This window comes from Schistocerca serialis, chromosome 3, assembly GCF_023864345.2.
Source record: "Schistocerca serialis cubense isolate TAMUIC-IGC-003099 chromosome 3, iqSchSeri2.2, whole genome shotgun sequence".
Taxonomy (NCBI): Eukaryota; Metazoa; Arthropoda; class Insecta; order Orthoptera; family Acrididae; genus Schistocerca; species Schistocerca serialis.
In genome coordinates this window covers 393,325,993-393,352,357 of record NC_064640.1, presented here as the reverse complement: position 1 = coordinate 393,352,357, position 26,365 = coordinate 393,325,993, and the positions used below count along the sequence as shown (strand labels likewise).

The 26,365-nt window shown below is 38.8% G+C and overlaps 1 protein-coding gene across 3 annotated transcripts in view; it reads right to left on the bottom strand.

The window, feature by feature from the left end:
• The window catches only part of LOC126470246 (WD and tetratricopeptide repeats protein 1-like), a 198,250-nt gene that overhangs the window by 134,918 nt on the left and 36,967 nt on the right, over window positions 1–26,365 (bottom strand). For all 3 annotated transcript variants that reach the window (XM_050097958.1, XM_050097956.1, XM_050097957.1), the window contains exon 5: window positions 21,487–21,674. In XM_050097958.1, the coding sequence (XP_049953915.1) occupies window positions 21,487–21,674 (188 nt within the window). The remainder of the gene's footprint in view (window positions 1–21,486; window positions 21,675–26,365) is intronic.

The following is a 26,365-nucleotide window of genomic DNA, read 5'->3' as shown; positions in this document are numbered from 1 at the left end:
TGTCTTCTTAAGAGACAATCTCAACTTGTTCCCAAATTAACAAGGTAAGTGTAGACCACATGTGGCTTGAATTCAAAGAAACAGTAACGATAGCAACTGAGGGATTTATACCAAATAAATCAACAAACACAGGAGCTAATCCCTCTTGGTACATAAAACAGGTCAAAACACTGTTGCGTAAACAATGAAAAAAGCATGCCAATTTAAGCTAATGTAAAATCCTCCTTGATTGGCAATTTTTTTTACAGAAGCTTGAAATTTTGCATGGACTTCAATGTGAGATGTTTATAATAGTTTCCACAAATAAACTTTGTCTCGAAATATCCACAGAGATTCTGATTGTACGTAAAGTATGCTAGTGGCAAGACACAGTCAATGCCTTCTCTGCATGACAGCAATGGAAATACTATCAATGCCAGTGCTGCTGGAGCAGAGTTACTAAGTCTTCCAGTCTAGGCTGTATACGAATTAGGTTCCTTTCAGAGTATGCGGATGCAACAGTTCCACAATTAACAATCATGTGCAACGGCTCATTCAATGAAAGAACTGTACCCAAAGACTGGAAAGTTGCACATGTCACACCAATATTCAAGAAAGGTAGGAGTAATCCACTAAATGACAGGCCCATATCATTAACAAAGATATGCAGCAGCATTTTGGAACATATACTGCGTTTGAACACTATGAATTGCCTCAAAGACAATGGGTCAGAGGAGTCACAGTTCATAGTAACTGACAAAAAGTCATCAAGTAAAACAGACGTGGTTTCTGGAATTCCCCAAGGTAGTTTTACAGGAACTCTACTATTACTTATCTACAGAAATGATTTAGGAGACAATCCAGACAATCTGAACAGTCATCTTAGGTTTTTTGCAGATGATATTGTCATTATTGTCTAGTAAAGTCATCACAAGATCAAAACAAATTGCAAAATGATTTAGAAAACTTATCTGCATGGTGTGAAAATTGGCAGTTGATCCTAAATGATTTAAGTGTGAGGTCACCCACACTAGTGCTACAAGGAAACCGTTAAACTTCGGTTACACAATAAGTCAATCAAATCTAAAGACAGTAAATTTAACAAAATATCTAGGAGTTACAATTATAAACAACTCAAAGTGGAAAGAACACACAGCAATTATTGTGGGGAAGGTAAACCAAAAACCGTGTTTTATTGGCAGAATACATAAAAGATGCAACAGATCTAAAGAGACTGCCTTCACTACACCTGTCTGTACTCTTTTGGAATAATGCTGCATGAGGTGGAATCCTTACAAGACAGGACTAACGGAGTACATAGAGGAAGTTCAAAGAAGAGCAACACGTTTTCAATTATTGAGAAATAGGGGAAGGGGAGAGTGTCAAGGACATAATACAAGATATGGGGTATACATCATTAAAATAAAGGTGTTTCTCGTTGGGGCAAGATCTTTTCACAAAATTTCAATCACCAACTTTCTTCTCCAAATATGAAAATATTTTGTTGGTGCCGACCTACACAGGGAGAAATGATCCATCATAATAAAATAAGGGAAATCAGAGCTCACACGGAAATATATAGGTGCGAACATTTTAGATTAGGCTTTATCATGACTGTTATTGACATCGACTGAAACAACATGTTTACTGTTACCAGACACTGTTTATTTATCTCCATGACACATTCTGGAGGTTTAACTGGATTTAAATTTGTTAGTATGACAAATGTGTGTGGTGTGATTTTTGGAGGAACTTGTGGCACTGTCTACAAAAAAACTATTTCAGAACACGGTTTGGGCAGCTTTTTCACTAAAAACAATACATATATATCTAACAGTGAAACTAAAACAAGTACTATAGAATACCTCCAGAGGTCACAGGTTCCTTTCTTTGTCTTAACATATCACGTGTAACCTGTCATATTTTGTAAACAAAGATGGCGTCTGGGTACTACTAAGTGCAAAGAGCATATAGCAAAAGAGAAGCATTATCAAAAAGTACAAAGAATATACATCATAACAACATTATTATTTTGGAATAAGTTTTGAAGGATTGTACAGATCTTTGTTTTGAGGTGCAAAATACATACATTGGAATAAATATTTCAGGTGGTGTATAAATCCAATTCTGTAATGTAAATATAGCTTAAATTGCATACTCTTTTAGATAAATTTCAAACTTTAAGTACAATAATTATGTTGGCAAGAATGGTAAAATTATACATAAATAACAGTTTTGTTTGGAATTCAGAGATAAGGATGAAAGGCTGGAGGTGGAGGGAGAGGAAGAGAAAAAGAGAGACGTGGGTTAATGCTTTAAAATATGCAGATAGCTGTACAATTTGTGCTGTTGGTTGATGTACATTTAGTTTCAAGCTGACAGGGGGTCCAAGCTGTTGCATGCTATTGGTGTGATCGTATATTTGTAACATTAAGGTAGGCGCATATGTATATATAATGTATATATGTGTGTGTGTGGGGGGGCGGGAGGGGGGGGGTGCGCACACATTACAAATTTAATGACGTAGGCTTTGCTGAAAACAGATATGATACTATTATAAATGTTGTCATTTTTGTCATTTAAGATGGATTCAAGTTATTTTCTTTGGTGTTCGTATATTTGGAGTGTTTCAAGGATGTCTAGTTTTTCGCCTTAAGGTTGGATGTGTAGGATGCTGATACTTGTGTTGTTAACATGGTGTATTGTTTCATATAAGTGGGTGGCTACTGATGATGTGTTTTTTAGTGCTGTCATGTGTTCTTTGAATCTAATCTCAAACGATTTAACTGTCTGATCTATGTGGAACAGTTGAGACATTCAATGTTATAAACACCTATTTGATGAAGTGGGTTTCGTTTGTTGCTGTTGTGAGGTAACTTTTGTTCAATCTTCTTGTCTATAGTAAAGGGTATGTTTATGCCTTTTTGTTTGAAGACACTGGCAATCTGATATGTCATTTTTAAGGTGCCTTCTATGGAGCTGTTATAGCCATTTGCAATAGCTGTTTGTTTTATTATTTCAATTTCTTGTTCACAAAAAAACAAAAAGAAAGTAACATCTTTCATACAGTCCCATTTCTAGGTAATATTTCAAATCAGACAGCCAACTCTTCAAATGAAAAGGCATAAACATATCTCTTACCACAGACAACAAGACTGAACAGAAGTTACCTCACAACGGCAACACATGAAACCCACTTCATTACATGGGTGTGTACACGATTGAATGTTTGGACTGTTCCACATAAACCAGACAGATAGATAGATCATTTAATATTAAATTCAAGGAACACATGGCAGTACTATAAAAACAACAAATACCACACAACAATAGTCACCCACCTGTATGAAACAATACACCATGTTTACAACAAGAATCAGCATTCAAGAATCAGCATTCAACATATCCAACATAATGGCAAAAACCTCGACATTCTTGAAACACTGCAAATATACAAACACCAAAGAAAACAACCTGAATCCGTCCTAAATGACAAAATGACAACATTTACAATCTTATCATCTCTGTTTTCAACAGCCTATGTTATTTAATTTGCAGTGTGCATGCACACATGGAAGCAGGCACAAGCACCTACCTTAATATTTACCATAAACATTTAGTTATGTTATCATGACATTCCCCAAATGCACAATGGACTGGCCTCATTTACACCAACAACTCATAACCCCTGTCAGCTTGGAAGTATATGTACATCAACTAACAGCACAAACTGCACAACTATCTGCATATTTTAAAGCATTAAGCAATCTCTCTCTCTCTCTCTCTCTCTCTCCCTCTCCCTCTCCCTCTCTCTCTCTCTCTCTCTCTCTCTCTCTCTCTCTCTCTCTCTCTCTCTCTCTCCCCCCTCCCCCTCAATCTCCCTCTGCCTCCAGCCTTTCATCCTATCTCTGAATCCCATACAAAAATGTTATTTATGTATAATTTTACCATTCTTGCCAACATATTTATTGTATTTAAGGTTTGCAATTTATAGAAAAAGAGTATGAAATTTAAGCTATATAAACAGACAGAATCGGATTTATATACAACCTGAAATACTTATTCCAGTGCATGTATTCATCATCATCAGTTATCTGCTATATTAGCAGTCGATAGTGTCGGAAGTTCCATGCGGCTTTTCGCGGATGATGCTGTAGTATACAGAGAAGTTGCAGCATTAGAAAATTGTAGCGAAATGCAGGAAGATCTGCAGCGGATAGGCACTTGGTGCAGGGAGTGGCAACTGACCCTTAACATAGACAAATGTAATGTATTGCAAATACATAGAAAGAAGGATCCTTTATTGTATGATTATATGATAGCGGAACAAACACTGGTAGCAGTTACTTCTGTAAAATATCTGGGAGTATGCGTGCGGAACGATTTGAAGTGGAATGATCATATAAAATTAATTGTTGGTAAGGCGGGTACCAGGTTGAGATTCATTGGGAGAGTGCTTAGAAAATGTAGCCCATCAACAAAGGAGGTGGCTTACAAAACACTTGTTCGACCTATACTTGAGTATTGCTCATCAGTGTGGGATCCGTACCAGATCGGTCTGACGGAGTAGATTGAGAAGATCCAAAGAAGAGCGGCGCGTTTCATCACAGGGTTATTTGGTAACCGTGATAGCGTTACGGAGATGTTTAATAAACTCAAGTGGCAGACTCTGCAAGAGAGGCGCTCTGCATCGCGGTGTAGCTTGCTCGCCAGGTTTCGAGAGGGTGCGTTTCTGGATGAGGTATCGAATATATTGCTTCCCCCTACTTATACCTCCCGAGGAGATCACGAATGTAAAATTAGAGAGATTAGAGCGCGCACGGAGGCTTTCAGACAGTCGTTCTTCCCGCGAACCATATGCGACTGGAACAGGAAAGGGAGGTAATGACAGTGGCACGTAAAGTGCCCTCCGCCACACACCGTTGGGTGGCTTGCGGAGTATAAATGTAGATGTTGATGTAGATGTAGATGTCCCTCGCCTCTCCATTTTCTGCGATCCATTGCTTCCTTCTTAAGGCTGCTGTATGTTGTACTGTCTATCATGTCATCCAGTATCTGGAATCTCTTCCTTCCTCGCTTCCTTTTCCCTTCTACATAACCTTCTAAAACTGCATGTATTAAAGCACCTCAAAACAGAGAACTCCACAATCCTTCAAAACCTATTCCAAAATAATAATGTTGTTGTGACGTATATTCTTTCTACTTTGTGATAATGTTTCTCTTTTGCTACACTCATCAAAAAAAGTTTTGCATCACTTCAATTCTGATAGTTCTGGAACCTGTAAAGAAAATTGAAATAGAGATCAATATAAACAGCATTTCCGCCCTTTTTATTGATCGTCCATAAGCAGTTTTATTCAATCTACCCCAGACATGTTGGATAGGGTTCATTTCTGGAGAACATGCTGGCCACACTAGTTGAACGATGTTGTTATCCTGAATGAAGTCATTCACAAGATGTGCACGATGGGGGCACGAATTGTCGTCCTTGAAGACGAATGCCTCGCCAATATGCTGCCAATATGGTTGCACTATCGGTCTCAGGATGGTATTTACGTATCGTACAGCCATTACAGCGCCTTCTATGACCATCATCAGTGGTGTACGTTGGCCCCACATAATGCTACCCCAAAACAGCAGGGAACCTCCACCTTGCTGCACTCGCTGGACAGTGTATCTAAGGCATTTAGCCTGACCAGGTTGCCTCCAAAGATGTCTCCGAAATTGTCTGGTTGAAGGTACATGTGACACACATCGGTGAAGAGAACGTGATGCCAATCCTGAGCGGTCCATTCGGCATGTTGTTGGGCCCATCTGTACTGCGCTGCATGGTGTCGTGGTTGCAAAGATGGACCTTGCCATGGATGTCGGGAGTGAAGTTGCGCATCATGCAGCCTGTTGCGCAGAGTTTGGGTCGTAACACGATGTCCTGTGGCTGCATGAAAAGCATTCCTCAACATGGTGGCGTTGCTGTCAAGGTTCTTCAGAGCCATAATCTGTAGGTAGCGATCATCCACTGCAGTAGTAGCCCTTGGGAGGCCTGAGTGAGGTATGTCATAGACAGTTCCTGTCTCTCTCTGTATCTCCTCCATATCCGAACAACATCACTTTGGTTCCCTCCGAGATGCCTGGACACTTACCTTGCTAAGAGCCCCTCCTGGCACAAAGTAACAATGCAGACACTATCAAACCGCAGTATTGATCATCTAGGCATGGATGAACTACAGACAACACAAGCTGTGTACCTCCTACCTGGTGGAATGACTGGAACTGATTGGCTGTCAGACCCCCTCCGTCTAATAGGTGCTGCTAATGCATGGTTGTTTACATCTTTGGGCGGGTTTAGTGACATCTCTGAACAGTCAAAGGGACTGTGTTTGTGATACAATATCCATAGTCAATGACGATCTTCAGGAGTTCTGGGAACCAGGGTGATGCAAAACTTTTTTTGATGTATGTATATGCTCTTTCCACCTAGTAGTTTCCAGACACCAGCTTTGTTTACAAAATATGACAGTTTACATGTGATGCGTTACCCATGTTCTGAAATAGTGTTTTGTAGACAGTGTCACAAGTTCCTCCAAAACACACACACACACACACACACACACACACACACACACACACACACACACACACACGTCATACTAACAAATGTAAATCCACCTGATGATGGAAGTTAGTTAGTTGGTTGGTTGGTTGGTTGGTTGGTTGGTTTGGAGAGAAAGGGACCAAACTACAGAGTCATCAGTCCCCTTCCCCACATTCAATGGCCCCCATTTCGTGTCCTCTGAGTTCGAAGCATTCTGTGCTGCTAATGGCATTCGCCATCTGACCTCAGCCCCGTTCCACCCCCAGTCAAACAGCGAGGCTGAACACTGTGTGTACATTTAAGTCACAGATGAGCAAGTTGCGCACCACGCACTCTCGCAAGCGTGCTCTCTGGACTTTCCTTGCTTCCTATCGCTCTCAGCCACGCGGCACCCATTCCCCAGCGGAATTGTTACACGGCCGCACCCATCGGTTGCTCCTGCAGCTATTGCACCCGCCGCCGCACACTCCCTTTGCTTCGCCTCGTTCTGTCTTGGCGCCACATGATTTGGTATTCTATCTGGGAGCAGGGGCGCATTCTTCGCCAGCTTGGCCGTGCCTTATTTCTCATTTCTTGTCCCTCCGGCACTGTCAAGCGACACCGGAACCAGATCCATTTGTGCCATCCCCGGCTTTCTGCTGCTGGTTGTTTTCCGGCAGAATTGGAGGTTTCGCAGCTTCCGCCACCTGAGCCCACGTCTCCACCGACGGTGCCTCCGCCGCTTGCACCTCCACGGGCACGCCTGCCGTCATCGCCACTGCCGGTCCGGTCACCTGCACCGAACAGGGGCCTCTCGCTGCCACTGTAATGGCCCCACCTCCGGTTGCCGCCACCATGCTCCTCCGTGGTGGCAGAACCGATGGACACTGTGCCTGATGTCACACTGCTGCCGCCTCCGCCGCCCATGGAGGTCGTTGTGCCGCCTCCTCATCCGAGCATACCCAGTAGTGGCGCGCGGCCTGAGCAGGTTTTCCATGGGGCGTTTTCCTCACGCCCTCGCAAGCAATTCGGGATCGTGGATGGACAGCTTGCCCCGGCAGTTCCGCTGTCCGCCCCCTCAGCTGTGCAGCCTCTGGGTCTCTCCACCCACCATCAGAAGCTATACTCAACGACAGTCCGTCGTTTCAGGGGGGAGGGATGTGGTATCAATAGCTTCGAAGCCACAGCGTAGGTTGGCACTACAACACCAACACCGACGACAGCGCCCTAGAGCAGGCGCTGTCCAGGTCTACGAGCTCCGTTACAGATGCAACCCATTTGATCAAGAGCAGACAGCCAGGACACTTAGCTTCAGCTTGAGACTGTGCTCATATGTACAAGTTATGTATGCCTCTGTATATGTATTCAGGCTCCAGTAAACCACTTTTACTTATGTGCAGTACCGACATATTTTTCCTGCTCCCCTGCTCCCATGCGCCGCCTTCCAGGCAGAATACAAAAAGGAATACCTCGAGCCTATTCTAACCCCCAAACCCCCGTGGGGCAATGATGGAAGTTTAAACCTCAGAAATGTGTCGTGGAGATAAACAAACAGTATCTGGTAACAGTAAACTTGTTGTTTCATTTGAAGATATAGGTGTTCACTTTTTCCATGAGGTGTTCTAGAGTGGAATAATAGAGAATCATTGTGCAGGTGGTTTAATAAACCCTCTGCCAGGCACTTAAGTAAGATTTGCAAAGTATCCATGTAGATGTAGCTGTAGATATAGAAAAGAAAAATGTGTGGCAATAGAATGAGGAATGCCATATTGGTTTTGGGTGGATCAGAGATCACCTGTGTGAGCCAAAGTGATTTGTGCACCTCAAATTGGACAAGGATTTTACCAGAGATGTACCAGATAATGAGGAAAGTCAAGGGAGTGGAGAGTAACACCATAGATTTTGTGACTCGCATGTTAACAAATGGAATGTAAGATAGTCAATTACAGAAAAGGAAGCGTTATAAAATTTAGTTCTTAAATATCTGGTCGGAAAACAGATTATTGGGTATTTATAAGTTTTAACTGTAAGTGAATTCTGGCCTTACATAATACAATTTTGAAGTGAACAACATTCAGGAATTGCCATCTGGAATAGGGACAGAAGCTAAAAGATAACCACAGCAGAAGGGAATTACGATCAGCATCTGTTGTCATATGACACCATGTTCAGCCATCTGGTAGAGATGCATGATGTAATCAGCTTCTGCAAAATATATTTACTAAACTATTCCATTAACTTGTGGTAAGACATTCATCAGTATCACTCTGCAATCATGAACTAGCTAAGTCAACTACAACTACAGAAAAGTATTCTCATTCACACCTAGTCAGCCCAAACTATTGCCTCAGCAGGAAAGAAAATAAAATAAATGTAGGGGTCAGGTAATTATACATAAAAATTGATTACACCACTCATTTGTAACAGTGGAGTCATATATATCCAAAATCAAAAAGTACTAAGTTAAATAAACAAATACAAAGAAAAGAAAACAAAACAAAACTAAACAATTTTTAGTACCAAACAGTGAAAAGTCCAAGATAAAATAACAACAATATTATGAAAATAAGAGACTGCTATTCACCAACAGGATACGCCGAGTCACAGACAGGCACAACAAAAAACTGCTATACATTTAAGTACCACCGTCTCTGACCACTGTGGCCTGACTGCTGCCACAGCAGCCAGAGACAAGTAGTCAAACATGTGTGAGATGTGCTTGTGTGCATGTGTGTGTGCGTGTTTTCTACTTCAGAAGAAGACCTTTTGACCTAAAGCTCAAATGCATAGCAGTCTTTTCGTTGTGCCTGTCTGTGACTCAACATCATCTCTATATGCTGAGTAGTAATCTGTCCTTTTCATAATATAGCAATTTTTAATATGGACTTGATGATGAATCATGTACTTTCAAACAATAGTAAACAATGGACCATTTGCATGATTTGTCACACAGGATTTATGGTTTTTTTTTTATTTTCTTTATTGTTTTTCACGTCTTCTTATTGTAATCTCTGCTATAATGTGGTTGTCACACTTAATCATTATTCTAATCAGTTTTATTGTGTAATTATTGTGTAAAATGATACTAGATGGTGTGCTTTACAAAGTACTGCACTTTGTCGTGTAAATTGTTACCAAAAACACTACGGTATATGGTAAGTCTCTTACAGATTGCATTTCGGTGTTCATCATAATTATGTGTAAATGTTTTTTCTTGTAATTCTTTATCATAAAAAACATACTTTATAGAAAACAATACAATTTTTGACAAGCCATCTGTCTGATAACTATCACTGAATGTAATTTTGCATTGTAATATGATAATTGAGATTTCTTTTTTAAGATGAGTGAACAAAGTTCTTCAAATAAAAGTGGAATGTGTAAATGTGTGAGGGGATAACTGAGTCTTAACTAACTCCCTGGAGACTAAAGCAGAAGTTGTAAATGTAAATGTTTCATTCATTTTTTATGGTTTTACAGAGAATTCTTAAAAAGTGGCCTGTGAGCTTCAAGTTTACAGCAACTTTGAAGTCGTATGAGAATCATTTTATCCAGAAAAATCTGGTAGGTGGTTTCTTGAACATTCATGTTTCCCAGTAGCAGGCATTCAATTTTAGCCACTCTCAACACTACTTGGCGGATTGGGCATGTAAGTACACAGCACACCTAGCTCAGAAAGCAAGGTGCCAAGATGGCACCAAAAGGACAGTACAGTAACACTTTGATCAAAAAAACGTATGTAGTACAGCAGTGTACAAAAAGTGAGAGAAACGTGTGATAAAAGGGATACTGTGCGTCAAATGCAAGTTCTGCATGCATGAAAGATGTGCCAAAGCGAACCTTAAGTTCATAAATGACGATTCACCTTGATCATGTCGTGACTGTGTGGGTGACAAACGGGCATAACTGTTAAACACAATAAACTCAAAAAATGAAATAATAATAATATATAGTGACACTGAAGCACTTAAAGAGGAGATAGTTGCCCTAAATGGAGGAAACGCAAACCTTGCATGTGGTAAATGTGCACAGAAGTGCGGAATTAGTGTGTCTTTGAGTGAACAAAGCCATGACAATCGGCATGTTTCCTATTCAGAAAATGATGCAATAGAAGATATATCCGATGCTCCTGAAAAAGTGATAAATAATTCTAACTGCACAGAAACTACAAACCATTATAAATGAACTATCGTACAGCACAAGAAGAAAGACAGGCATCAAACAGGAGAAAAACGTAGGGTGGAAAATGACTTCCTAATAATCAGTGATTCAATGCTCAAAAATGTTATGATTCCAAACTGTGAAGTCAATGTGTGCCCAGGAATCAGAATGCATCAGTTAAATAAACATTTCAAGAATATTCTGCAGGTACAGCAAAACTCAAAAAACGTAATCAACAGTGAATACTACAAAAGTGTGTTTGTACATACTGGGAAAAATTCATTTCAAAGTTGCAGCAAAGAGGACCTCATTAACGCAACACGGAATGTGATTCTACCAGTGAAAAGCATTTATTCACATTCAAGAATCATAATAAGCTGCTTACTACATGGATGAACGGTGAGTGACAAATACATAGACAGAATAAACTGCAACCTCTGTAATCAGTGTAACGGACTAGGAGCAATATTTGTAGACTCAAACAAGTTGATCACCAAAAATTGTATAGCACAGGATGGTTTGCATCTAAATAGGTTAGCTTCCATAACTTTCAGCAAAATCTTTATTGATAAGTGCAAAATTATACGAAGCAACAGAAACTAATAGCCAGTGATGGGGGTGAAAAACAAGAAACACAGTAAAAAAAGAGGAACAGTGTTCAAGGAAAGATGTATTTAAATCTATGCAAGTAAGTATTCATTCTTAATGCACTGGAACATGGATGGCCTCAATGCAATGTATCCACAGGATAAAATAACAAAAATTGACAAGCTTCAAATTATTCTTTCAGAAGGAAGAAACATCAAAGTCATTTGCCTACATGAACAATGGCTTAAGAAAGACTCAGTCATAGTTTTAAACAAATTAAAAAACTTTACAGTAGCTAACAGTTTTTGTAGGAAAAACAGAACCCATGTTGGCTCATGCATACTGGTTAACAGTTCTTTAGAATGTAAAGAAAGAGAAAATTTTAATTTTCTTAACAAAAAACTTATATTTGAAAGTTGCTGTGTAGAGCTAGAACACAACGTGATGATGATAATATTACCTCAACATATAGGATTACTGGTAGTGTTGTGACTAAATTACTTTTACAGAAAGTCCAGTGTCTCCTACATAAAATCACAAAAGAAAAGAGGAAGGAAATAGTAACTGTTGCTGATTTTAACACAGATACGGCAAGTGAAACAAGCTTGTCAACTAAGTTTGTTTACTTAATTCAAAAATATGGCTTTAGACTAAATTTCACCAGAGCAAATGAGCGAACTGCAATGTGTATGGAGAACATTTTAAGCAATTCTACATTTCATGACACTGTTAAATTCTCTTTAAACCTAGGTATCTCAGATCACTCTGCTTCGCTTATTGAATTACTAAAAGTAAGTAAAGATGTTTCATGAAAAGATAGTTCAGTGAAGAAAACATGCACTTGTTCTGTTGTAGACTGAGTGAGATAAATTGGTAACATTACAACATGAAAGCCCATGTTCAAAATTTTTGATAAGTTCTTAAACAGCTTTTTGGATGTTTTCAATGAAACTTTTCCATCTATAGTCTATCACAGAAAGGCAAGTACTAAACTACAGTGGATTACTAATGGCATAATAATACCTATTAATAGAAAGAGGCCCCCCATGAACCATGGACCTTGCCATTGGTGGGGAGGCTTGTGTGCCTCAGCGATACAGATAGCCGTACCGTAGGTGCAACCACAATGGAGGGGTATCTGTTGAGAGGCCAGACAAACGTGTGGTTCCTGAAGAGGAGCAGAAGCCTTTTCAGTAGTTGCAGAGGCAACAGTATGGATGATTGACTGATCTGGCCTTGTAACACTAACAAAAACAGCCTTGCTGTGCTCGTTCCGCGAACGGCTGAAAGCAAGGGGAAACTACTGCTGTAATTTTTCCCGGGGGCATGCAGCTTTACTGTACAGTTAAATGATGCTAGCGTCCTCTTGGGTAAAATATTCCGGAGGTAAAATAGTGCCCTATTCGGATCTCCGGGCGGGGAATACTCAGGAGGACGTTATCAGGAGAAAGAAAACTGGCGTTCTACGGATCGGAGTGTGGAATGTCAGATCCCTTAATCAGGCAGGTAGGTTAGAAAATTTAGAAAGGGAAATGGCTAGGTTAAAGTTAGATATAGTGGGAATTAGTGAAGTTTGGTGGCAAGAGGAACAAGACTTCTGGTCAGGTGAATACAGGGTTATAAATACATAATCAAATAGGGGTAATGCAGGAGTAGGTTTAATAATAAATAGGAAAATAGGAATGCGGGTAAACTACTACAAACAGCATAGTGACCGCATTAGTGTGGCCAAGATAGACACAAAGCCCACGCCTACCACAGTAGTACAAGTTTATATGCCAACTAGCTCTGCAGATGACAAAGAGATTGATTAAATGTGTGATAAGATAAAAGAAATTATTCAGATACTGAAGGGAGACTAAAATTTACTAGTCATGGATGACTGGAACTCAATAGTAGGAAAAGGAAGAGAAGGAAAAGTTGTAGGTGAATATGGAATGGGAGTAAGGAATGAAAGAGGAAGCCGCCTGGTAGAATTTTGCACAGAGCATAACTTAATCATAGCTAACACTAAGTTCAAGAATCATGAAAGAAGGTTGTATACATGGAAGAAGCTTGGAGATACTGGAAGGTCTCAGATAGATTATATAATGGTAAGACATAGATTCAGGAACCAGGTTTTAAATTGTAAGACATTTCCAGGGGCAGATGTGGACTCTGACCACAATCTATTGTTTATGAACTGTAAATTAAAACTGAAGAAACTGCAAAAAGATGGGAATTTGAGGAGATGGGACCTGGATAAACTGAAAGTCCCAGAGGTTGTAGAGAGCTTCAGGGAGAGCATTAGGGAATGATTGACAAGAATGGGGGAAAGAAATAAAGCAGAAGGAGAATGGGTAGCTTTGAGAGATGAAATAGTGAAGGTACCAGAGGATCAAGTAGGTAAAAAGACGAGGGCTAATAGAAATCTTTGGGTAACAGAAGAGATATTGAATTTAATTGATGAAAGGAGAAAATACAAAAATGCAGTAAATGAGGCAGGCAAAAAGGGATACAAACGTCTCAAAAATGAGATTGACAGGAAGTGCAAAATGATTAAGCAGGGATGGCTAGAGGACAAATGTAAGGATGTAGAGGCGCATATCACTATGGGTAAGATTGATACCGCCTACAGGAAAATTAAAGAGACCTTTGGAGAAAAGAGAACCACTTGCATGAATATCAAGAGCTCTGCTGGAAACCCAGTTCTAAGCAAAGAAGGGAAAGCAGAAAGGTGGAAGGAGTATATGAAGCGTCTATACAAGGACGATGTTCTTGAGGACAATATTATGGAAATGGAAGAGAATGTAGATGAAGATGAAATGGGAGATATGATACTGCATGAAGAGTTTGACAGAGCACTTAAATACCTGAGTCGAAACAAGGCCCCGGAAATAGACCACATTCCATTAGAACTAATGACGGCATTGGGAGAGCCACTTCTGACAAAACTCTACCATCTGGTGAGCAAAATGTATAAGAGAGACGAAATACCTTCAGACTTCAAGAAGAATATAATAATTCCAATAGCAAAGAAGCCAGGTGTTGACAGATGTGAAAATTTCCGAACTATCAGTTTAATAAGCCATGGCTGCAAAATATTGACACAAATTCTTTACAGACGAATGGAAAAACTGGTAGAAGCCAACATCAGGGAAGATCAGTTTGGATTCTGTAGAAATGTTGGAACACGTGGGGCAATACCGACCCTACGACTTACCTTAGAAAATAGATTAAGGAAAGGCAAACCTACGTTTCTAGCATTTGTAGACTTAGAGAAAGCTTTTGACAATGTTGACTGGAATAATCTCTTTCAAATTCTGAAGTTGGCAGGGGTAAAATACAGGGAGCGAAAGGCTATTTACAATATGTACAGAAACCAGACGGCAGTTATAAGAGTTGAGAGGCATGAAAGGGAAGCGGTGGTTGGTAAGGGAGTGAGACAGGGTTGTAGCCTGCCCCAATGTTATTCAATCTGTATATTGAGCAAGCAGTAAAGGAAACAAAAGAAAAATTCGGAGTAGGAATTAAAATCCATGGAGAAGAAATGAAAACTTTTGAGGTTCGCTGATGACATTGTAATTCTGGCAGAGACAGCAAAGGACCTGGAAGAGCAGCAGAACGGAATGGACAGTGTCTTGATAGGAGGATACAAGATGAACATCAACAAAAGCAAAACGAGGATAATGGAATGCAGTGGAATTAAATCAGATGATGCTGAGGGAATTAGATTAGGAAATGAGATGCTTAAAGTAGTAAACGAGTTTTGCTATTTGGGGAGCAAAATAACTGATGATGGTCGAAGCAGAGAAGATATAAAATGTAGACTGGCAATGGCAAGGAAAGCGTTTCTGAAGAATAGAAATTTGTTAACATTGAGTACAGATTTCGTATGGAGTGTAGCCATGTATGGAAGTGAAACGTGGACAATAAATAGTTTAGACAAGAAGAGAATAGAAGCTTTCGAAATATGGTGCTACAGAAGAATGCTGAAGATTAGATGGGTAGATCACGTAACTAATGAGGGGGTATTGACTAGAATTGGAGATAAGAGAAATTTGTGGCACAACTTGACTAGAAGAAGGGATCGGTTGGTAGGGCATATTCTGAGGCATCAAGGGATCACCAATTTAGTATTGGAGGGCAGCGTGGAGGGTAAAAATCATAGAGGGAGACCAAGAGGTGAATACACTAAACAGATTCAGGACGAAGGTTGCAGTAGGTACTGGGAGATGAGATGAAGCTTGCACAGGATAGAGTAGCATGGAGAGCTGCATCAAACCAGTCCCTGGACTGAAGACGACGACGACAACAACAACAACAACAACAACAACAATAGAAAGAGACAGCTACATACTGAACTGAAATCCAATAACGGTCTTGAGTTCATTAACTATGTTAAATCATATAAAAAATATTTAGGAAGGCTGTACAAGCAGCAAAGAAAATGGTAAATATTAAATTATCAACAAGCACAGAAATAAATCCAAGGTTGTTTGGGCAGTTTTCAAGTCTGAACCTGGAATCAATCCTAGCCACCAGGAAATTTATTAAATAAACATACAAGACAAAATAATTGTAAATCCTGCTCAAACATCAGAAAATTTTAACAATTTTTTCATAACAGGCTAACATTTTTTTTTTTTTTATAATGGTAGCAAAATGTGATGTCAATGTAGATGCAGATGCAGATTCCGATCAAGATAGCATAAATTTATTTGCATCAAGTCTGAGCGATCAGAGTCTAATTAAATGTGACAAAGTAACAGTAAAACATGTAGAAAAAGCTATACTCAACCTAAAAAATAAAAATTCTGTGGGATGGCCTGAAATACTTGTGAAAGTCATCAAACCAGTCTCAAATATAATAGCACACTCACTGTCTGAAATAATTAATAAGCCACTTGAAGGAGGTTACTTTCCAGACATTCTAAACTAAGTGGAAGTGAAATTATTATTTAAAAAAGGCTCTCTTTATATGGGAAAATGCCGTCCAATTTCCCTTCTTCCTCTGTTTTGTAAAATATCTAAAATGATTGTTGCAATCCAGATTCACAATATTTGTCACAGGTTTAACACAATCTCAAAAAATCAATATGACTTCCAAAAAAGTAAAAATACAATTTATGCAATTAACAAATTCATGAATAAAGTTAGTTCCACCTTAGATAAATCACAAAAAGCTGCAGGAATCTTCTGTGACTTATCCAAAGCGTTCAACTATGTGAGCCACTCACTATTATTACCTAAAATGCAAAAATATCGAATTACAGCAGTGCCTTAGAGTGGTGTAAGTGATATTTGACAAAGAGAGAGCAAAGGGTAGTCACTACATCACACAAAGGAAAATATTCATCAAAATGGAGAACTATCTCACAGTAGGCACCACAAGGTTCAATTCTGGGCACTATACTGTTTTTTCTTTTTACATAAATGACTTACCCATAAACATAAATCATCATTCATTTTTATTCACTGATGACACATCAGTACTGATAGAATATGAAAATGCAGAAGGAATTCTCAGAAATGTCATAAAAACTCTAGAAAATCTAGATGTGGTGTTCCATCTAAATAGCCTAGAACTAAATATTTAAAAAACACGGCTTATGCAGTGTAAGACAAAACAGTAAAAAATAAATGATATTCAAATTATGCAAGGAAGTCTGGAACTAAACGAGGCAGAATGTGTTAAATTCTTAGGAATGCAGTTGGACAGAAATCTGTCATGGTCTTGACATACAGACTATTTAAAAAACAAACTGAACAGACTGGCATTTGCTATGTTAATCATAGCCAGTGTCACTGTAATAGACACTAAAAAGATAGTGTACCATTGCTACTTCGAGGAAATAGTGAGATACGGCATGGTCTTTTGGGGAAACACCAGCAATTTTACACAAATATTAACTTTACAGAAAAAGATTATAAGGAACAAGTGTAGCGCAAAGTCAAGAGAATCTTGTCTGCCACTATTAAGTGTTCCCTCACTGTATTTATATGAAATAATTCTTTTCACAAATAATAATCCGAATTTGTTTGCTTCAAATATCTTCTGACAGGGATATTAAACTAGAAACAAAGAAAGATTCATGCTTCCTACACATAGACTCAATCTTTTTGCGCAGACTCCACAATATATGGGGACGAAAATATACAGGGCTATTACAAATGATTGAAGCGATTTCATAAATTCACTGTAGCTCCATTCATTGACATATGGTCACGACACACTACAGATACGTAGAAAAACTCATAAAGTTTTGTTCGGCTGAAGCCGCACTTCAGGTTTCTGCTGCCAGGGCACTCGAGAGCGCAGTGAGACAAAATGGCGACAGGAACCGAGAAAGCGTATGTCGTGCTTGAAATGCGCTCACATCAGTCAGTCAATAACAGTGCAATGACACTTCAGGACGAAGTTCAACAAAGATCTACCAACTGCTAACTCCATTCGGCGATGGTATGCGCAGTTTAAAGCTTCTGGATGCCTCTGTAAGAGGAAATCAATGGGTCGGCTTGCAGTGAGCGAAGAAACGGTTGAACGCGTGCGGGCAAGTTTCACACGTAGCCTGCCGAAGTCGACGAATAAACCAAGCAGGGAGCTAAACGTACCACAGCCGACGGTTTGGAAAATTTTACGGAAAAGTCTAAAGCAGAAGCCTTACCATTTACAATTGCTACAAGCCCTGACTCCCGATGACAAAGTCAAACGCTTTGAATTTTCGGCACGGTTGCAACAGCTCATGGAAGAGGATGCGGTCAGTGCGAAACTTGTTTTCAGTGATGAAGCAACATTTTTTCTTAATGGTGAAGTGAACAGACACAATGTGCGAATCTGGGCGGTAGAGAATCCTCACGCATTCGTGTAGCAAATTCACAATTCACCAAAAGTTAATGTGTTTTGTGCAATCTCACGGTTTAAAGTTTACGGCCCCTTTTTCTTCTGCGAAAAAAAACGTTACAGGACACGTGTATCTGGACATGCTGGAAAATTGGCTCATGCCACAACTGGAGACCGACAGCGCCGACTTCATCTTTCAACAGGATGGTGCTCCACCGCACTTCCATCATGATGTTCGGCATTTCTTAAACAGGAGATTGGAAAACCGATGGATCGGTCGTGGTGGAGATCATGATCAGCAATTCATGTCATTGCCTCCATGATCTCCCGACTTAACCCCATGCGATTTCTTTCTGTGGGGTTATGTGAAAGATTCAGTGTTTAAACCTCTTCTACCAAGAAACGTGCCAGAACTGCGAGCTCGCATCAACGATGCTTTCGAACTCATTGATGGGGACATGCTGCGCCGAGTGTGGGAGTAACTTGATTATCGGCTTGATGTCTGTCGAATCACTAAAGGGGCACATATCGAACATTTGTGAATACCTAAAAAAACTTTTTGAGTTTTTGTATGTGTGTGCAAAGCATTGTGAAAATATCTCAAATAATAAAGTTATTGTGGGGCTGTGAAATCGCTTCAATCATTTGTAATAACCCTGTAGAGTAAGTTAAAAAAGCCAAATATTCAAAAGATTGAATCTGATTTCATAAAAAGAAAATTCTATAACACTCTGGTACAAAAATGCTATTACTTTACTGATGACTCTTTTAATCATGACCTGACCATTTGAGAAGGATAATATATATGTTGTTTTTCATGTAAAACCTATTATAGTTATATGCTTGACGAGTCTCCTGTACTTTGACATGTATGTTATGAGCTAATGAAATTCTGGTTCTGATGCCTGCCTTTAATATGGCCATGGTAGTAGAGTTTATATAGGTTACAAATAATGTTAACTGGAGGAAGTCAATCTGTAAAATACGTCTAAAGGAAAGAACAGCCCAGGAGCCACCAGCACCAGCCACAGGGGGCTCACATTCTGAAGATGACTTTAGTTTAAGTTGAAACTGCTCATAATAAATAAATATAATTGCGATCTAGACTTATTTTAAATAACAGGAATTATTGAGAAACAGAATTTGCTTTGTGTTGTGAAACAGTGAAAGCCGAATGAATTGTTGGGATCATAAAGTTGAATTTATATATTCAAGAATCCACATTTCTGAAAGATAAGGAAATAAAGTGATTACCAAAAATTGAAGAAATATTGTGGTGAGTTATGCAAGAGTGAACCTTACTGTTGTTCATCAGCAACGATGTAAGTATGGAGAGATTATAAACAGTGACGTTCAAACACAATGACTGAAATAAAATGAGTACCCACTGAACTGACTTAATTTCAAGAACTAAACTACTTTAATAACAGAAAAATTTGCAAGTCTTTGAATTAGAGACCAATATTAAAGTTAAATCACTGTCAGCTACATTACTGATAATGGACTATAATTCAAAATTTTTCACTGTTCACACTTGGCATACATGGATATCAATTGCTCCCATTGCATCTAAACCCAAGCCACAAAACAAATGTTGGTTTCATAAGCAGCCACCCCTGGAAAAAAGCTAGTAAACATATGACAGGAAAGCAAAAGTCTATGTCCTTGATATGTCAAGAAATTAGGGCTGTTGTTTTATCTGATGTCTTAATGGAAAGCACATATACAAGTACATACCATAGCTTTAATACAAATTATCATATCTCAGATCAGTAACAGAGGCATTAATCTGCAAGAAATATAAATGAAATGCACATAAATCATAAAATGGTATGGTGCTTACCTTCTTAGCAAAAGCCTACAATCTAAAGCTCTATGGTTAATTTCCTGCCAACATCAAGATTGTTGGAGACTGCACCACCCTTAACCCACACACTACGTGGTTTTCCTTTGTTGGATAACCGATTGTTTAATTTTGCTCAAAATAGAAATGTTTTCAGCAATGAAAAGGGGGATTCGAAACATTACAAGAGCATTTAATTTCTACTCCACCATCCATCACTCTCAGCAATCTAACACAAAATTGGACAGCATATTTTGCTACATATACTATTAATATCTTGTCATGAGGACATCTAATCAGCATTTGCCAATTCATTTAGCAAATTCATCTAGTTTTTCTCTATTCATATGCCCTCTTGGTCTAAGACCAGTATTCTGCTTTCCATTACATAGGGTGCCAATTTTTCAAGGCTGAAATTTATGTCGGAAAGGGTTAAAAAGAGCTAAAATGAATCACACAGTGACTCTGGCATCCAAACATCAACTTCAAGAAGAGCCATTAATGAAGTAAGTGGATTTTGTATAGCTGTGAACAGAACAGTCAGCTACTGTAAACAATAAAGTGAGAAGATTCTTCTCAAAATTAAAAATAAACCAGATTCAAGACACAACTTTCAAATACATACAGCACACTAATAAGCAGTTGATGACAAAATAATTGACAAAATATCCACATGACAAACAATGGGAAGAAGCTGATCAAAGACACAGTGTGGATGAGAAATATAATTATTTTGTAAAAATATTCCTTCAGCACTATGAACCCAGTTTTCCTTTACAACAGATCAGAGATACATGGAAGACAAGAGAAAGGGTGGCTAACACCTGGCACCAAAGCATGTTGTGCTAAGAAGAGGGCGTTCACATTACACAGACAACTGGTTGTAACGAAGACATAGAGGTGCACTACAAGCAATACTGCAGAATTTTTCACTGTGTTTGAAAAATATAAAAGATTCCATGAACACAACAAACACAATCTGCAGCAATATTAAGCAGGAAATTACTAAACTCTGTAAGGTAAATGACATTGAACTCCCAGATGACACAAACAGGAAAACAGATGTTAAATTCAAACCATCATATCACAAATTCAGGGAATCCTTCCTAATAATAGCAAACTAAATGGGCAAAAAAATGGCTCATAAAAAGTGGATCCATTAAATTTCCTCCAACAAGCAATGCATATACCACCAACACACAACAGTCTGGCAACTTAGCTGTTAAAGATATTGTGGAAATATTTATGGTAAATGCTGTTTAAATCATTTAATGTTTTATTTTTTATTTTTTATTACATTATTTCATTTAACATGTTTCAGCTTTAGAGACCATCAAACCAAACTAAGAAAAGCATCAACTGTATAAGAGCAAAGTATAAGTTTAACTTTAGTGTACACAGCTGCTGTAATTTTTTTGTTCGAAGTTTTTTCTAAGCTAAATAAAGAAAAAATAGGAAAAGTGTAGGATATAAACAGCACATCTCACAAATATTGCCTACTTGTATGAGTTTTAGTCTTACATCACAGTTCCATCTTCTGAAGCACTCCAGAACATATAGGGCACGGATGGTGCAGTGGCTATTCTTTTCACTCTTGCAGTATGACAACTACAAGAATGTGTTGTCTCATTTGATGTTATGTCATGCACTCTAATCAAACAGTCACCCGCACCAGTGACAAGCACTCTGTCATTAGTCTTTGGTAAAAACTAAAAGAAAAAGGAAAAATGAGTCACTTAACATATAATCTTTCTGTAAAAAAAAAGAAGAAATCATTAGCTTCTAGATTACTGTTCTACATCTCATATGCCATGTCAATCTGCTCTAACAAGTGTTTGCCACGATTAATGAATGAGCTACATATTGCACAGACACATGCAGTTTATACTGTACAACTATCAATAATCATAAGAACTGTTTTCGGGTAATATTTTTCTTTATCAGTATTTTAGTTGCCCCCTACAGTCTCCTGCACTGCCCACCCTGTTTGTATAAGTATTTTACATCTGAATGTCTTCAGGACTTTCAGGCAAAGAATTGGTCTAGTGCTGTTTCAATGTATTGCTACCAAAAATGTTTTCTATTCCACTAAAACCACTGTTGATATGGCAATGAAATAATCAGATGCAACAATAAGTTATGGAGGTTTTGCTTGTTTCTGTTTTTCACAGAGTTAATCCATTTGTTCCACCACTATGATTATATGACACTCGATACACAAATAAAACAGTTGAAGTCCAGGTTGGGATATCAACAATTTATGAAAAGGATAGATTGCTACTCACTGTAAAGATGAGTCAAGTTACACAATCAGCTTTCAATCAAACCTTCTTGAGAAAAAAAAAAAAAAAAAACACACATCTTTTTATGTATTTGTTTGTGCATATTTTTACATATTCTCACACATTTGTGTGTACTTTTTTGTGTTTGTGTATATTATAATGTATCTTTGAATTATTTTATGTATTTGTGTATATTTTTGTGTGTCTGTACACATTTTTTTAAACATCTTTCTGTTATCCAGCTCCCCTCACAACCACCTAATATCCGCATTTGTCCATTTCCTACATCATTTCCCATTTCTTCAACACATCCCTGCCACAACGGACCCCTGCTCCCCTTTTCTGCACCAGTTCAGAAAAGTACCCCTTTCCCTGGTTAAAACCAAGTCCAACATACTGTTCCTTAAAGTCTGCTAAAACCATGGAATCCCCCTCAAATGGCCTAACCATAAGAATTCTTTTCTCTGGATCCAACCCCTCCTTTCACAATGGCTTCACCATTTCAGATTCTGTCAGTCCCTGTCCCTCACAAACCTGGTACTGCAAAAATGCATCTCCATGGCATAGGCGTCCCAGAACCACCTCAGCTCTCTTCACAAGATACAGCTACTGTGCAATCCCTACTACATACACCACATCTCTGAAACTGAATACTTTGCTCTCCAGTACCTGGAAGAGTGTTCCAGATACTATCTCCACAAGTTATCCAACCTCCTGACATCATACTGCCACATTCGGGCACCACTCTCCAATCCCTATCCTATCCTCCTTGTTCCTCCTCATCAACCCCTCATAGCACCCAGACTCTGCCAAGCTGATATTTCAACTTGTCACATCCTCCAAAACTCCCTGACAAGACTCAACTAAATCCAGAGCTAAAATAATTCCGGAACACTGTTGTTAACCTTTCCATGAAAATCCTCATTCCTACATAAGTTTCAGTCCTATCCAAAGGCCTCACCTTCAGCCCTACACTCAAATGTAACCATGTTGGACATGTTGTTGGACATGTCAAAGACCTATTCTCCTTCTTTCAATCCCTGCTATGGAAATACTTCTTTGTTAACAATCCCTCCATCTGCAGCCAACCTACTCCCAATGTTGAACCCTGTCTCTCCTACTTCACACTACCATCCAACTGTGATTGTTACCCCCCTCACCTAACAACCCACTTTGTCACATTCCAGGAATTCCTTACCTCCAATCTGGCCTCACCAGCCTTCTCTAAGTCCCTTCCTTTCAGCAGAAGAAAGTACATCCAAACAGATCCATACCCAATCATCCCACCTGCAGACAAATATTCCACCACTGTCATTATGAATCACAGAGACTACCTGGTGGAAGGCCTCTACTAATTGTGTGATTTCTTCTTCTTCTCCTCCTCCTCCTCCTCCTCCAGCACTACAGCCCTAGTTGTGCCTTAGTCTCCTCAACAATCTTCCTATAAACATCTATGTTCTCTGCTGTTCTCTTCCATTCTCACATTTCCATCTTGGAAAGGTCAGCCAACATATTGTCCAGCGAACTAGTTCTTGATCAGTCCTTCCTTTTGGTGGAATACAATCTGCCTTTCAGTATTTGTTTGGGCATCCTGTCAACTGTCTCCTGTCATCCTCTCCATGTGTCCTTAACAGTGCATCCTTTGAGATTTAACAAATTTCACTACATCTTTCCCTTGTATTTCATGTTTCTACCCCATTCTCCAAGCTTCTCCCTCTCTCACGGGGCCATACATTTTTTACAGGATTTTCCTTTCAAATGCCTTTACGTTGTTCATATCTCCTACTGTCATTGTCCAAGTTTCTGACCCGTATGTAATCACTGGTTGCACAAGGAAACAGTATACTGTTTAATTTGGTTGATCTTGTAACTAGAGAATTATTGAATACCTGTAATTTGCATAATAGGCACTGTCTCCTGCTTGTATCCTTTCTCTAATGTACTGTCTCATATTACTATCACTGGTTAAGAGTACACCTAAACAAAGGAAGCAGTTGACAGCTTTAAAATTTTTACTATACGCCTTCAGGTCATATGATGTTCTTGCCTTAGAATTGGATATTACCATGTATTTGGTCTTGTTTTCATTTACTGTTAACACTAATTTTTGCTCCTTCTGCTTCCATTATTTTGTACAATTCTTTAAGGGTGTTTACATTTCTTGAAACAATTGCAATATCATCTGCATATGCACATATCTGACTGGATTTCATCACTGTAATTCCTCTTGTCTATTTTTTGTATCACAGTATGCAGGGCTCCTGAGGCATGTTTTCATTTTCACATATGTTATTTATTAATACATGTATTTCATGTAGTAAAGGATGAACACTTAATTTTATAAGTTCTGGAACAATTCAACCTTCACCAGGTGCTCAGTTATTTTTCAATTTGTATATCACCAATTCCACCTCCTTCAGTGTTGATATTTTTGTTTCTTCCCTTTCATCCTCTCTTGCCTCTATACTCTCCTCCTATTCTTGTGGATCTCTTAATACCTGATCTAAGTTGGTACTGAGCATATCTTTTAAGTATTCTCCCCATCTCTGCAATATTTTTTGTTCCTCTCTGATTATATCATCACTTCTATTTTTACATGCATTTTGCGTGTGCTGAATTTTTTTTCTTATCTTTCCTATTGCATGATAAAATTTTCTCATCTCATTCTTTTCCTTTAGTTCCTCAATCTCTTGAAATTTTGCTTTCAGACATTCCTTTTTCTCTTTCTTAGATATCCTATAAGCATTAGACCTTAATTCTTTACACACCTCCACATTTCTTCTTGTCCCTCTCTGTATCATTCTCAGTCTTGCTGCATTTTTATGTTCTATTGCTAGTCTACATTCATCATCAAACCATTCATTTCTTTCCATTCTTCTTATCCCAACTGCTTCGTCTTCTGACTCACTACTTTCTGGATCCTATTCCACCTGTCTTGATTTCCCACTGTTTCCTTGCTGGCTGTCAGGACATCATTAACTTTTATTTGGTATGCTTTTACAATTTCAGGATCATTCAGTTTTGCTACATTCCAATTTGATTTTTTCCTCATTTTTATGTATTACTGCTAACTTCTCTCTTGCTACACCTTTTACAGCATAGCAGTCTGAATCATGGTTTGGACCCCTGCAGTTCCTGATCATATCATTCCATTACTGATACATGGTCCATTTGGTTAACTACTCCATTTACACTTGCCCCAAGATATATTCTTTTATGTGGAAACTCATACTCTTAATGAGTAAATTATTTCTAGCAGCAAACTGACACAATATACCCCATTCTCATTACTTCTTCATGTAATATGCATCTCCCTGATAGTTTCTGTATTTATTTTGCCCAAGCTGTGCATTAAAATTTCCCACAACTGGCAGTAAGTTGTAGTTTTGTACTTTATTACATGTGACTCTTCCACCTATAAACTCACCCAGAGTGATTCCACATGACCTCCAATTCCTGCTTAAAACACTCCATTGTAGCAGATTATTATGTCCACACTGGAAGAATTTAGGCCCTCATTGATCAACACCTCCCCTCCAGCCAATTGCCCAAAATCTAGCCTCCCACATCCAAGATACCAACCACTTCCTTCATCAACTCTCCGCAATCCCCCACCCCTTTACCTCCTGGACCCCTACTCGTCACTGTTGATGCAACTTCCCTATACACCAACATCCCTGATGCCCATGGTACTGCTGCTACCAAGCACTATCTCTTGCAATGTTCTTCAGACTCTAAACACATTGATTCATTCCTCATACACGTTAATGTCAATTCCATGTCAAATCAACACAAAAAAGTAAAATTTTAAACCCGAACATCCCCATTTTTTATCAAATTGTGTGTGCTCATTGTACATGTTGAGAGAACGAAAAATGCCAAATTTCATAACAGTAGCACAAGTATAACAAAAGTAATGGGCACCTGAAGTTATAAAAATGTGCAGGAAATTCGATGCACGCTGCCAACAAAAAGGGCTGTAACTTCTGTTTTAACAGAGATAGAACCATGAACACTGTAATTTTAGAATGGGGTAAGAATAAGCTTTCAAATTCTGTCCATCATGACCATATTCAACAATGTATATAATTCAGGTCAGTGGCCTTGTCCTTCAACCT